General features: G+C 41.8%; 1 protein-coding gene across 6 annotated transcripts in view; it reads right to left on the reverse strand.

Annotated features, from left to right (window-relative positions):
- slit2 (slit homolog 2 (Drosophila)) overlaps positions 1–13042 on the reverse strand; it is a 102028-nt gene that overhangs the window by 16626 nt on the left and 72360 nt on the right. For all 6 annotated transcript variants that reach the window (XM_068650780.1, XM_049719734.2, XM_049719736.2 and 3 more), the window contains 9 exons: positions 6540–6611; positions 5820–5891; positions 5402–5473; positions 5032–5195; positions 4147–4282; positions 2528–2599; positions 2371–2442; positions 398–469; positions 68–211 (listed from right to left, as the gene is read on the reverse strand). In XM_068650780.1, coding sequence (XP_068506881.1) covers positions 68–211; positions 398–469; positions 2371–2442; positions 2528–2599; positions 4147–4282; positions 5032–5195; positions 5402–5473; positions 5820–5891; positions 6540–6611 — 876 coding nt within the window. The remainder of the gene's footprint in view (positions 1–67; positions 212–397; positions 470–2370; positions 2443–2527; positions 2600–4146; positions 4283–5031; positions 5196–5401; positions 5474–5819; positions 5892–6539; positions 6612–13042) is intronic.

Consider the following 13042-nt stretch of genomic DNA (forward strand, 5'->3'; position numbering starts at 1 on the left):
AAATCATGATAAGTGTGGAGTAGTGAGCAGTTTGTGTCGCTCAAGGAGAAAAAATGTGTTTACATACAGTGTCTGTATAGCCCTTAGTGATGAAAAAGTTCCTTTGGCGATGGTCTGGAGCTTATTGTCATATAGTGACAGAAGGTTGAGATTGTGGAGATCCTGAAAGGCATCCACACGCAGGCACGCTATCTTATTTGCATTCAGTAACCTGAAAGACAGAAAAGGTGCATTGAAAGTTGGTGAATAATGACAATAATGGGTTTTCCTGCTATTATTCGTCAATGAATGTCTTGAAGTCAGCCATAATGGTTTTTCATTAGAAAGAAGACTTTTAAGCTGAGTATCAATTGTAAAGTGTCTGCAAATACAAATGTGGGGATGCGCGTCTACTCACAAGAGCTGCAGAGAAAACAGCCCTTCAAACAGCCCTTTGGAGATCTCTGTTATTTTATTGCCGTACAGAACGCTGTGGAAAACAAATATATATCAACATTAAATCCGACATTTAATAAAATATTTGAGCAAGAAGCTAAATTACATTATTATTCATTATCTTTCTGAATAATAAAAAATATCCAGAAGATACTGTAGTTATACTTTATATTTTTTCCCAATAAAAACGGTCATAATATAGTAAGAAGATTGTTGCAATTTTGGTGGGTAAATGTCAAAATACAAGACCTGTCATATTAACGCCAGGGAAGACAATAAATATTTATTTTAAACACTGCTGGTTCATGATTGAGCAAGCCCAACAAAAAATTCACGTGTGCCATTTGTTGGACCGAGGATGGCAAAAAATGCCCACTTCACTCTTTGTGGAACATTCTTCAGCCTTACAATATTTTTTTCTTGACCATTTTCTTGAAAAAAAAAACAAAAAAAAAACCTTAAGATACCAATGAAAATGGATACAAATAAAATGATATTTTTGGCTATATAGAAGGTTATTTTTTTGTACAACAGGACTCAGCAATTTAAAAACAAACAGTTTTTCCACACTCCGACAAGCTAATATCGGCTTGTTTAGCATGCCGACATGGCAAAAGATGGCCTTTCCTTGATAACGAATGATTCGAGCTTCTTTCCATTTCATGGATTTTAAACTCTGACAACGTTCCAACCACTCCATTCATGACCACATATTTAAGATATAAAGTACACTGAGTGGTGTAACAAAAGCCTTCATAAATCTGCTGGCCATCGTGCCGTGAAGAATGTACTCTGTTATCAAAGAAAAAAACAAAAGTCTCTTCACGCTGACTTCACAAACAGGTCAAGAACCCAAACTTCTTGCTCGACCAAACACTTTTGCGCTCAAAGTTGTTGGTCATTGCTATGTTTCATGCCCGCTCAATCTGTGCATGTACAGACATGTGTTTGCAATTGTCTTTTAGTTCATTGTGCTGAGTGGCAACTCCTGAGAAACCCGAGGCTGGGAAACGACGCAGCGCACTTACTGTACACGCACGCACACACACACTATCGATGGCTCATTTAAATCGACATAACACGCAATGTACGCATACTGCAGCCTAATGTAGGAGTCGTACTCTAAGTGATGTGTCAGCACGAAGGTGGGTGTCCCATTCACTGGCTGGGTGGTGAAAGTGTAATGAGGTGGCAGAAGCCTCCATTCAGCAATTCAGCATTTATGAATTATTGATTCTGGAGAGACGAGATCTTAATATAACTTCTTCAGACAATAAGCCCGCATTGCCTCCCACCCTCTCGACCGCCTCAGCCCGGCTTCACACGCGAACCCGACTCCTGGGCCAGCGATGAGGTCGTTCTTTTTAAAAGAGCGGAGAGATTAGCGATCAAATGTCTGCTTCGATCACATTTACTTGACATGTCGACATAAAGAGCAGAACTGCAAATGTTTAGAAGTCAATTCCAGGTCACTATCTCCACTATCAGACAGGTCATATAAACATTTGTTCCTGGGTTCAATCAAATTGCTTGTGTCTCATCCAAAAACGGCATCTCTATTTCTTAGTGGATGTTTGTCAAATGTTTTCATGGAGTTTATGAGACGGGCTAACATTGTGAGGCTGCTGGATTCACTGGCGGATCTAAAGGGGGGCCATGGGAGGACTGCCCACCTCCCCTCAAAAAAATGTGCTTCGACCCCCCTGGTGCCAGGCCAGATAATTGACTTTTAATTAATTCCAGATTTCTTTTTTCAACATTCCCACCTGTTGCCCTTTCTTTCTAAGCATTTATGTGGAATTTCGAGGGTTTGTCAAAAAAACCTTCCTGAGATATCCTTGACCCAAGAAAACAAATCCTAGCTGAATCAGTGACTGGATTAGCCAAAACTCATGTACATCACTCCCTTAACAAAGGGCCATGGTGAGTACTTACAGAGAGTTGAGGGATCGCAGACCTTGAAAGGCATCAGGAGCCAACTCTGAAATCTGATTGTTACTCAAGTCTCTGTAAAAAGAACAACAGTGAAAATAAAAATAAATAAAAAAGAAGAGCAGTGTATATCTAAATATGATGCTAGTCATCTACTCACATTCTTCGCAGTTTCTTATAAGAAGAAAATGCGCCGGCTGGGATCACCTTGATGGCGTTCTGCTCCAATCGTCTGGAACCAAACATACGCAGACCATTGATGGATGATAATTTAACATTGAAATCGTTTCGCTACTCTTAATTAGGATGGCTGTTTTGGAGGTCTCTGGAATTGCACAAACAGTTTGTGATCTCAAGTCTAGGGAGGGGCTCAAATGTCATCTCTGTGATGAGAGCGACCATTTGCAAGACAACCATTGGACTGTGAAAAATGTCCTGCCACCGACTTTATTTTCCATTCTCACTTCTCATTCACAGAGCACGTTTACATTTTCAATGTAAGGAAGTTTTGTGGAGTTGATATGGATCAAATTCTGGTGTAATACTGTAGGGGGGCTGCGATGGGATTTCCTCCAGAGCCAGGAAACAAGAGTTCATCCCCAAAAGCAAGAAATCATCTTAGATTTTCATCATTTCTACACATACATCATTATTATTAGATTCATAGTCATTAATTCTGACCACCATGGCAATTAGTGGTAAAACAAAGCCTCCAAAACGCCAGTGGTGTGTTTTAGGACGCCAAATGTGTGCACATAGTCAGAGCACTATAATATTAGTGGCTGCATGTCACAACCGAAGAATGCGTTCTTTTATTTTGTATTGTATTACAACAATAACACTGTGCTTGGATAAGAACGGCTTTAACAGTCTGAAATCACTGGAGACATGTCTGAGACCACATCATGTCTCAGGATGCCAAAATAGGTTTTGGTTTTTCACAGCTGTCCGCAAGAGAGGCTTATTTGTCTAATCGTATTTTGTTACAGCAGTGACGTTTTTGAAGTCAACTGGGATATAAAAGCAGTTGATCTGAAACCCATTGGAGTATTTTTTTTGAATTCATAGAGAAGTCATGGACTTTTTGAAACTTGTTGAGTCAAGTCTAATCTGTCATCATAAATCCCCAAATTAATTCAGACCATTAGTGCTTATAAATTCATAATTCAAGGTAACCGTGGTGACATCTTTTAGGGGCACCAATGAAAAAATAATCTTATAAATCATTCAGTCAGTGAAAATTTAGTGGACTCTCTAATGTCCTGTGACACTGAAACTGCTTATTTCCCTTTCAATTATTAGGGTTGAAAAAAATGAAATTTGAGTGTAGCGTTCCGGAATAGTTTGTTTGGATTTCTTCCGAATGTGCTTCCAAGAACACCTTGTACGTTTCCTTTAATTCCATTTCTGCTTACAACTCAGTCAGTCAATCCGGTGGTTTTAAAAGTTGGGAGTCAAGTTCTGCCACTTTAAATCGTTCTTTCAGATAAAGATATGATCGGCCTTGTCCTTTAGATTGAGCTTTTAATTCTTTCTCTTTCATCCTGTCATTACTGTCTTTAATCAGAGAAGAGCTGCATGACCGGGATTTCTCATTTCACAGCTGTGTGGTTTTATTCCACTGCAGTGAGAGAGACAGGCTGTGAGCGAAAACTGTGTACCACAGATATAGTCAAGAGGAGCATGGGGCAAAAGCACGAACAATTGTCCCCATTGTTGACTAGGTGTGTTTATGCGTGTGCAGTGTGTGTGTCTGGAGGCCAAGTGAGTGTGTCTTACATCTCCGTAATAGTTTCAGGGAGGTTGGTGGGTATTTCTGTCAGACCCTTCCCTCTGCAGTCCACAATGTTGTTGCTGCAGGTGCACGATTCAGGACACTGCAACACACTGCAGGACGAAGACGACGACTGGTAACCTAAACGGAGACAATGCTCGATATTAAGCTTTGCTACTGTGGATAAATCTGCAAAATGCAAAAAGAATTCAGTGAGGAAAATGAAAGAGCGAAACAAAAAAAAAGTGACAGAAAGATGGTTGTGCATTCTGTATGAATTGGAGTTTGAATACTTGCCTTCATCCGAATCTTGAAAAGGATGAGCGACAGACAGTAAGGAAGAAACAGTAAGACAAAACAAATATTTTTTGCAAAGCTTGGAAGAGTCAATACAACACGCCAATAGTCAGCAACACAGACTTTAAGCGACTATGCAGAATATATAGGATCAATATATTATTACTGTATATCCAACCATCTATTTTCTGTCGCATTTGTCTTCATTACGGCTGCGGGTGAGCTTGAGCATATCCGAGCTGACTTTGAGTGAGAAAAAATGACTAATTTTTGAGTAGTCACCGGTACCGATACCAAATACCGATACCAATAATATCTGATGACACATACAATTTCCCCCCCAAAAAAGTGAGAGGCAGAGGTTCTAACCACCGTGCTGTCAAGACATTCAAACTTTTTTTAGAAGATAAGAGGTAGTAAAATGGTCTACCCTGCTTCTTGTCCAAATTCAGCTGGGATAGGCTCCAGCAACGCTTGCTTTCAAGCCAGCATTGGACTGAGTTAGTTAAGCAGCACCAGAGTTGAACCAAAGTCACTGCCCTTTTCTTCACATTATAGAATATACGTAACGTGTAACCAATGATCCATCTTACCTGTGCAGACAAACTCCTTCTTCTGCACTTCTGCAACATTGTGCCCTCTCAGGTGCGGCGGGGCCATGCACTGCGTATAAAGTCCCAGACGGGGGCGCTGTCGCAGCCACTCCGACAGCCAGGCCACATGGCAGTCACACTGCAGGTTGTTGGAGTGCAGGCGACTGGGGGTGGGCGAGGGGTAGGTGGACAGGCAGAGAGGTGGCAAGATGGGGTGATGGAGGAGAGAAACAATAAATTTGAGTATGTGCAGCAGGTACACGATGGAGCAGAGGTGAGATGAAGCAATCAATTGTTCAAACAAGACAAGAGTGAAATGAGCACTCGACCCCGGCCGGCCGGGTGTTGCGTACTCTGTGGTGTAACTTACAAGGTCCTTAGCTTGGGCATATGGTTGAAACTGGCCACTGACAGCCGGCTGATGTTGTTGTTGTTGAGGGTGCTGAGGAGAGAAGACAAATCTAGCCTTGGTACTCCTTGGTTAGTCTAGGTTGATTCCGAATCTGCCCTCGTCCTTTTCACAATAATAATAATAATCATAGTAATAATAATTGTGTAATATTTATGAATTAAAGGGTAGGTTCAGCAACAGGTGGATTTTTTTTTCCCTTTAAAATGGTGTACATAGTTATAAATTACAATGCATGTTAAATCCATTTGCGTAAACTTTTACAGGTCAAACAAAAAATTGAAAATATTTCAAAATCCTGATATGCTTAAAAAAAAGGAAAGACATTTTTTTCATATGAATTGTTCTGTTGTGTGCAAGCAGACAAAGTGTTACTCACAGTACTTCCAGGTCACGTAACGCTCTGAAAGCTCCATCTTCGATACAGCCGATGTGGTTGTAGTCCAGCTGGCTGCATACAAAAGACAAGTTGTGTTTTGTTGAATGCGACTCTGCCTTACAGAGAATGTTCCGGTGAAAGTCAAGTCAAGTGTAAATGCAGCTCGTCTTGTCTCCACAGCTCTTTGTTCTTTGCAGACGTTAGTGCGCTTTTCCTCCTTCTTCTACATGATGATTCATTTGTATGCATTACCTTTTTCCTCGCCCTCTCTCTCCCTCTCTCTTTATGTGCTCACACACAGACAATTTATTGTCCATTTATCATAATTGCGCAATATTTCAACAAAATTGTTTGATGTCGAACAATCCGTACTTACAAAAAGACTGCTGTGCAAATGACTTTTACCTTCAAAATCACCAATACAATTATCTTTAATTGTTGTTACTGATTGAGGCAGAACAGTTAGCCAGTTGCCTCCACAAGCACAAGTACACACACACATACACACACACACAGGCTTATTAATGATCAGTCAATACAGCAAGCAGGAGGCACATGACATTTAAGGCAATTAAATATTGATGCACAAACACATTAGTAAACATGGGGTCAAGAAACACACAAACCCATACACACACCATGCCAACAACACACGCACGCACACACACACTTGAACACACACACACATACTCAACCTTTGGCCGAGTAGCGCCAACTTACAGGTTCTTTATTTCCACAGCTCCCCTGAAGGCTTTCCTGGGCACCCCTTGAATCTGGTTCTCGCTGAGATCACTGGACAGAGGGAAAGGGCAGCCAGAGAGATGGAGAGAAGGAGACAAGACAGGGGGCAGAGGGTTATTAAAGCTGAACTATCTCAGAGACACTTGTTTATAGCAGCACCTCTGGCAAATGCAGCAAGAAAGCTGCAGAGCATACAAAGCACTCCTTCCCAACAACGCTGGAGGGGGTGTAAGTAAGTGCACTATCTGCAATGATATAGTCGGATAAATGTTATTTGGCTCTGAAAATCCAACACCAGGCAAATGAGACGAAATGTTCAGACAACCTTTAGGGGGCACTAGTGACCTCAGATTGCGTGAAAGCTTTCTGCGCTGCCCTTCGACTCATGTGAGAACAAGGGCATACATTTAAGAAATCGTTTCAGCCATTTAAAGTAAGCCTCTGCTTGATACAAATGTTAAAACCCAAATAAAGCCACTCGATTTACCGCAAGCACAATTTCATAGTATACAGTATTCAATATCACTTTTCTGATCTATTAGAAACACTTTCCAGCGTGATGCAGAGAAACCAATCTCCAAGGCAAAGGATATCTCAGGAGGTCACAAAACAAACCATTATTATTATTTTTTGCAAACCCAACCAATTCTTCAGAAAATGCTGATGAAGATTCATGATAAGCTATCTACAGGGAAAGAGTGGAAATACTGAAAAGAAAATTGCCGCACACACACACACATGCACACACGCAACCACAGTCAGTGCCAGTAAGTGATATATATATATAATAGTCAACAAATGAGGTGTTAATCATATCATCGTAGGCACAGGGACGTGCAGATATAAATAAAGGCATGTAAATGAGATTTTGTAGCTGAGAATGGATGCAGCTGCTTGGAGTTGTAAGGAACACATCACTGTGGCATTTCTATCCAAGAGGAGAGAAACTGGATGCTCAACGGAAAAAGTCCGGAGAAGCGGGTCTCTGTGTGTTTCGGTCGCCAGCCGTCGGGCTAATCCGGGCCACGTTCCAGACAGACTATTTGACCTTTCCCCGCTAACCCCCACCTACCCGCACCCCCACCTCTTGACCCTTACCGCAGCTCCTTGACCTCCGGTGTGCTAATCGGCTAACAGCTAATGCCCGGTGACATTCCTTACATTCTTGAGTCTGCTCTCTTACAATTAGGCACTCAGATATCCTCCACCTCGTGCACCTGCCGCTACAGCTGCATTACACACACGCTCATGAAGCGTGAACGGAAAAGTTACGAACGTGAAGTAGGATGCGGAAGTCTCAAAAGGGAATGAGGGCCCACTTAAAATCAAAAGCATGAACTGAAAAGTAAATGGGGAGGTTGATTGACAGATGAGTAGAGCATGGCTGCAAAGACACAATGTAAGCAAACCTTTCAAGGTTAACTGTGGCATACTTAACTAGCTACAAGAAAATAAAGGAAAATCCAGCATTGAGCACAATTATTATTCACAATAAAATAAAAACAGCAATACAACATTTCATTCATTTGTAGCTCTGCAAGTAAAATAACCACAACCATAGCATACTTAGGAAATCACAATGTCCCAAGTGAGCTACGCCAGTGGTCCTCGGGGGCAAACATAAAATAATTAACATAGAGATATTGTGCAGCTGGAACGTATTCACCACACGTCAACTTATTTTGCCACTATGTCACGGCCTAATATATATTTTTTTACAATATGGATTTTGGGTTGAAACACTTTTCAAGTTCACGTTACGATCCAAGATTCTCTGATGGAGTTTCACCCCAGCATGATCTTCCAATAAGACTTCATAAAGTAGTGGGAGCGTTAGGCTTTCACTTTTGTTGTTTTACACACACAATACAAACACACACGCGCCTTGGTAGTGGACACATGCGGCGCTTATGAATCAAACAGAGTGTATCCTGACAATGTTTTTACAGGACCAGAGGGGCTTTGAAAGCAGCCATGCTCTTTTAACCGCTGCTATTCTAAAACCAAATCAACAGTCTGCAAGCCACTGACTGCATCGACAACGTGAGGAAGAAATCCAAAATGTCTCAAGTGTGTGTGTGAATTGTCTTTGTAAATGCATAATGTGTGATAAATTTACACTTTACTTTGAGATGATTGGAAATGTGTAGATATTCTTTGTATATGCCGAAAGGTCAGAAGCTTGCATGTGCACGCAGCCACAAATTTAAAAGCGATAGGCAGGCAGTAGTTGGAGCCAATTCATGTGCTTGATTGACATTTGGAGTAAAAGTGCGGTTTTAAAGCCTTGTCAGTATTCTGGGTGAATAAACCCAGTTTTGCTCCAGTTAGGAAATTGACTTCTTAGGGTCTTACGGGTGGATTTTCCTCCACAGTTTGCCTCCAAGGCATTTCATTCAATTTCATCTTCTTCTAAAAGAGTTTGAGTGGATGTCAAAAGCACAACTTTGCTTCTCTCTCGCACTTGGTGGCTTCTCTTACTTTTACCTCTCCCGCCTCCACACTTTCCTTTCTTTCACCTCGCTTTCCCCTTTCCTAATTTGCCTGTTTTTTTTTTATTATCCAGGCTTCCCCGAGGTTTAACCCTTAACCTCTGCCCCCACCCATGTGCCTAAAATGGGCGTTTACCTTCATTAAAAGAGGCTCCAACTGAGCCCAGTGTGTGTGTGAGTGTGTTTTTGTTTGATCAAACCGGAGGTATGAAAGCCACACAGGAACTGTATCACGCTGCCAGGCTTGGAACCCCCTCTGAAAGTGGAAGCCCCCCCCCCCCCCCCCCACCCACCCACACACACACACAACGCATTAGCACACAAGTAACTGCTAAAACAGATTGCTACACATTTTCTCCAGCACTCCTAAAACCGTACATCCACAAGGCAAGTCAGTCTTAAAAAATTACGGCAACAAGAAAAAAAAATGTAATGCTGATGATAATGAAAAAAGAACCAGAAATACAGCTTATTGCAAGTAGAAAAATGAGACACGTCTCCGTCCTGGCTGCTCTGTACAATGTCGTTAAAAGATTACACACGAGTATTGATTTTTAAATTATTATTTAAATTAGTTTCTATTCCAAATTATCCGAATGTATATATTGTATATAATTGACAGTAAAATTCAAATTTTCAATTTACTTTTGTACTAGAGTCCATTTTAGAATTTGAACTTCTTTTGGGTTTGTAAGTACAAGTGCCTAATCAGTGCTAGTTTAGCAAATTTGTAAAATTGTTGATTTGTTTTTCCTTAGGGCATGTTTTTCTCATCTTTGGTAGCATAACGTGTGTGTGCGTTTGTGTGTGTGCGTGTGTCAGAGTCAGGTCTCCCATGTGAAGAGCTTAGTGCTGCTTTTCTAAAGAGTCTTTTGAGAGTGAGAGGGGCTTTTGACGCCCTGTGTGTCTTCGAGGAGACCTGGCCATGAAAGAGCGCCACTCAATTCTCACACATGCACCCCTCATCATCCTCCGCCCCGTTCCCTCTCACACGCACGCACGCACGCACACACACACAAGCTCTCGTGCTTACTGTTATACAGTTTCTGAAAATCTTTTGTCTGGGACCTCATGGTCACGGGTTTCTTCCCATGAGGGACAAACCGGGGTTCCCGTGCGTGGCAGGGTGCAGGTCGAAGTTGGCAGAGCAGTATACTAATCATCTTGTTCAAATCCCTTTGGCAGACCTTAATCCTATTAAGTATAAGAATGTGTGAATGGGCATAGTGCAGAGCTGCAAAGAGTAAAAAAAAAAAAAAAGTATAAGAGTAGGACGGGGGAAAAAAAGAGGACGGAGGTGTTGCGATGGAGAGGTTTGGATGCATGTACGGGATGGAAAGAGTGTGAACATGTCTGCGTGTGTTACCTTCAGCGCATTCAGGGAGAAATGCTATAAAGTGGACCCCCAAAGATCACACTTGTGAGGGTGGGCAATTAGGAGGAAATGGACTCCCGAAGAAAAGAGGGAAAAAGTAGGAGGCAGAGTGAAAGCAAGGCATTTTGGAAAGTGTAGCAAGCGCATTTGGAACTAATGACAATCCTCACGCCCATGAATGCCAATCCATAACCAAATTTGAATCTTAAAAAAGATGTTAACAACCTTTATCACATATACTTCTCTTGTATAACGGCTTTAATTGTCTGTTGAATGATAGATGCCCACCCCCCCATCCTATCTCATTGTCTGCATCTCACCATCATGCATCACATTAATACTTTAAATGCCAGGTATGACGGTTGCCATGGCGACAGCACCAAGGCTGGACACCTTGTAGGGTGTCCCCTACTGTATGTCTGGTGACCATGCTGGCGACCCACGCACCCTCCCTCCGAAAAATGTGTGTGTGTTTTCTTGCTGCATTGCGACATGATCTTGAAGCCCTTGAACCCTTTTAGTATCTCGCAACAGACCATTTGTTGTGACTTAATAGGTGTGACAAACAGAGCCAGTACATCTCACTATTAGGCAATGGGACCATGAATTCATTTTCTGTACAAGCTTCACAGGGACGCTTGATCATGACTTTTGGGAAGGGTTAATCTTTTTTTTTGAGTTGACAAAACTGTCTCTTTTTTAAGAGTGAAAAACCTGATCTTGCATGTGCTGCAGAACGTGAGTAGTCTGAGGTTCATTACATCTCTTTTCAAACCAGAGACGCATTAGTCAGCGGTCTGAGAGCATGACATCATCTCAAATGTTTACACATATAATTAGAGATCAGCGCGCAATACATTTGTCGTGCATGCACACGAGAAATGGATGCATGCAGTAATTATATGCAGTAAATATAGATTCGCCAGAACACGGGCATCCTACTGACCTTTATTTATGTATTTATTTGTGTTAATTTATTTATTTACGTATGTATTTTTTTTTTAAATTATAGTTATTATTATTGTCTGATATTTAATGTGCGTTTTTCTTATTACTCGTGTCTTTTGGACTATTTCTGTGTAAGCTACTGGAACCAGAATTTCGTGAGGGAGCAATCCCAAGGAATGAATAAAATTGAGTCTAATGATCTTTGGACTTATAGACATACGCTCGTCACTTTGCAGGCACCTGCAGAATCAGCATCACACTGTCCTGTCGTCAGCTTTTGAGATGGTGACCGGGGTGGAGGGTGTCAGCTGGGATCAGCTCAAGGTCTTTGAGCTTTCGGCTGTACAGAAATGGATGGATACTGTATACTTGATGAAACGTCCCCTAAAAAAAGTCACAGGGAGGGGTGGCGCTCACTGTCTTAGATAAGTAGGGATTTATGAGACTATAAAGATTTCTGACGTTTTTATTGTGTGGGAACTATGGGAACTATGCCCCGTGCAAACACTTTAGGAATGGCTCCCTTTTTTTAGGGCTGGAATTCACCATAAAAATGAAACAACCACACACTTGCACAGTAGATAACTTTTTGGCTCCTAGAATAGAAAAGGGTTGGAAATGAACACAACCAAGGTTTACACTTGGGATCGTGCTGGCATATTTAATCAGAGCTAAAATGGACATCATATTGAAAATAATATTTAATGAATAGAATGATCATTACGAATATTTTAATGTACCAGGTCTTGTTTTAGAGCACTTTGCAGGTGTACCTAATGAAAAGTCTAGTAAGTTAAGTGGTAGCTTATTCCCCGGCTGTGCTTTTATCCATTCCTTCCCTTCCGTCATGACTTTGTCTCATCTTCAAATCTCCCCACCCAGCAGCACCCGCCCATGCCCTGCTCCCTGTGTAATGAGTTTAATCCATCAGCCAGACAGTGTTCATCGTATTCCGATAACAGCGTTCACTCATTGCTCACTGCCGTCTCTGTCTTTATGAGTCAACAGCGTTAAATCTAACACCTACATGTTGACTATGACAGCATGCCAGAGTCTATGAGTGCGTGCGCGTGAATTTAAACAACCAGCTCAGCACTAAAAGCAAACCTCGGCTTGGTGGAGCGTCCAAAACACACATCCAGAGTAGACACGGAGCGATGCACCACAGCTAAAAGAGCCACGGCTGGACGTCCTGCCAGACCACTTGGTGGCCGCATGACATCATATCCTTTTCCTGTTTGCTTTTTACATGCTCCATACTAAATGAAACAGATAAATAGTTTATGACAGCACACAGACGCATGGCTCACCAATTGTGTGTTAGTCTAAGTGCGTACGTGGGTGTTTCACCCGCATCTTTGACCTGATCTGTCGCAAACTCCCTGACCCAATAAACTGGAGCAACCTTCTCTCTTCCTCGCTTGCATCTGTCTAATTTTACACAGAAGAAAAATACTGGGTGAAAAGCCAGTGTCGAAATGTCTCAAATGTGTTGATGCGCTCCCAAAAAATACTTGGCTTTTTCTGTCGACTTCTCTTCCTGTGCGATTAGTTTCATCTATCAATCACAAATTCACCATCCTGCCCATCACTCACTCATTGCTCTCTCTCTCCTGTCATGCATCAGTCATTCCCTCATTCTCTTCAAACGTCATCCGACTTTCAGC

Source organism: Syngnathus scovelli, chromosome 5 (assembly GCF_024217435.2).
Source record: "Syngnathus scovelli strain Florida chromosome 5, RoL_Ssco_1.2, whole genome shotgun sequence".
Taxonomy (NCBI): Eukaryota; Metazoa; Chordata; class Actinopteri; order Syngnathiformes; family Syngnathidae; genus Syngnathus; species Syngnathus scovelli.